The 1818-nt window shown below is 40.9% G+C and overlaps 1 protein-coding gene across 1 annotated transcript in view; it reads right to left on the bottom strand.

The window, feature by feature from the left end:
• Window positions 1–1013: 1013 nt before the first annotated feature.
• Window positions 1014–1818, bottom strand: part of LOC101856417 (transmembrane emp24 domain-containing protein 5) — a 21886-nt gene continuing 21081 nt past the window's right edge. Inside the window, exon 6 of the mRNA XM_013081169.2 lies at window positions 1014–1380. Within this exon, the coding sequence (XP_012936623.1) occupies window positions 1141–1380 (240 nt within the window). The 3' untranslated portion in view covers window positions 1014–1140. The remainder of the gene's footprint in view (window positions 1381–1818) is intronic.

Genomic DNA, 1818 nt, shown 5'->3' with positions numbered 1-1818 from the left:
CTCTGAACGTACGTTTTTTCGCAAGCCAGACCAATAAATCTCTGAACCCAATAAAAAGAGAACCCCTTCAAATAATTTATAATAATGACCAATAGTATTTGTAGAGCACATATCCCCACTCAATAGCAGACTCTCTGTGCTTTACAGTCTATATTATTACCCCAGCCGACCCTAGAGCACCCGGAAACATTGTCGCGCCTATGACATCATTCATGCAACAAAAACACAGTATCTTCACAGTTCATCCCATATGTGAGGCAGCGTGGTGGAATCAGGCTCTCGTCAATTTTGGGGCATGTAGAGTTATTGGTACCATCATAAAGCTTGTTCATTTGTCTTTATTTAGTAAGATGAAAAAAATATCCTTTATCTTGAATACAAGTCGAGATATTTGCTAAAGATGGAGGTGGGGGTCACCTGTTTTCAGAGGTAAAATTAGTGAGAAAATGGTCGCCAAAGATTAGTTATTTACTTAGCTTAAGAGTCCGTGGTAACTGAAAATTTACATTTTTTGAGCATTTAATCAACGTTTTTCAGAAAAATCCACACAGAAATGAGTTCTTTAAAGGGCATGAAAGGTGTTGAGCCAAAAAACAAAAATTTGATAAAAATTCACAAACGTGCGGAAAAATGCAAGTTTCTTCACTTTGATTATTTTGACGAGAGCCTGATTCCACCATGCTGCCTCACATATCCTGTTGAAACACAATATCCAACCCTAATTTACAATCTTTATTGTCACCCCAGCAAACCCTAGAACATCTAGAAACACTGTTGGTTTCCCTGCAAGCATATTATGATATCACACACGCTACAAAAACACATCAACTTCACAGCTCAACCTGTACTGTGTCGAAACACAATATATCCAAACCTCATCACACCCTTAACATTTCACAAACAAACACCCGCAAACTTCAGAATGCCGCAACAAATCAATCAATCACTCCTACCACAAATCGATCAATCAATCACTCCAACCACAAACCAATCAATCACTCCTACCACAAATCAATCAATCAATCACTCCTACCACAAATCAATCAATCACTCCGACCAAAAATCAATCATTTATCAATCAATCACTCCTACACAAAACCAGCTAATTTCAATTTTAACCACCTCCGCTTGCTTCTCGCGCTACGTTCTGGCTTTGAGAGAGGATCCGCTGGCGGGTTTCTTCTCGTAAAACAAGCTGCGGATGGTGATCACCTGGACCAGGGCGACGGCGATCATGACGGCCAGCTGGAAACAGGAGAAGAAGTTGACGCGGTAGAAGTTGGACTCCTGCGTGTTGCGATCTTTCGCCTCGTGGATGCGAATCAGCGTCTGCACCTGCACAGAGCGCTCGATATTTTTCTTGGCTCTTTCCAAAATGCCCTGAGGAGGAAAAAGAAAATAGAAGTTCAGTTTTACTGCACTTGCAACACAATAAGGTCAAATAAGTGCTGAGGATTAGAGGTGTCACAAGAGAGCAACAAACACAAATGGGAAGGAGGGGAGATAAGGACGATAGATGTTTGATAGGAAAGAAGGATCGAGCAAACCAAGCCAGAGCACTCACCGACCACCCACAAAGAAAAAAGAAGTGGAGTCGAGAATACAAGAACAAAACGGAAAAAAAAAATAACAATTGAAACTGTCTACGACGGTCACCTGTTGTCGAGGAAAAAAGTGGCTACATTAGACAGGTGCCTGTCTTACACAGTGTCATGATAATGTGAAAAATATACTAGGGAGGAAATGGGAAGTGGCCATTTGCACAGACGATTGTTTTATACAGATGGCCATTACAGCAGGTTTGACTAGATTTTTTTT

This window comes from Aplysia californica, unplaced genomic scaffold (genome assembly GCF_000002075.1).
Source record: "Aplysia californica isolate F4 #8 unplaced genomic scaffold, AplCal3.0 scaffold00119, whole genome shotgun sequence".
NCBI lineage: Eukaryota > Metazoa > Mollusca > Gastropoda > Aplysiida > Aplysiidae > Aplysia > Aplysia californica.
This window is presented reverse-complemented; position numbering and strand designations above follow the sequence as displayed.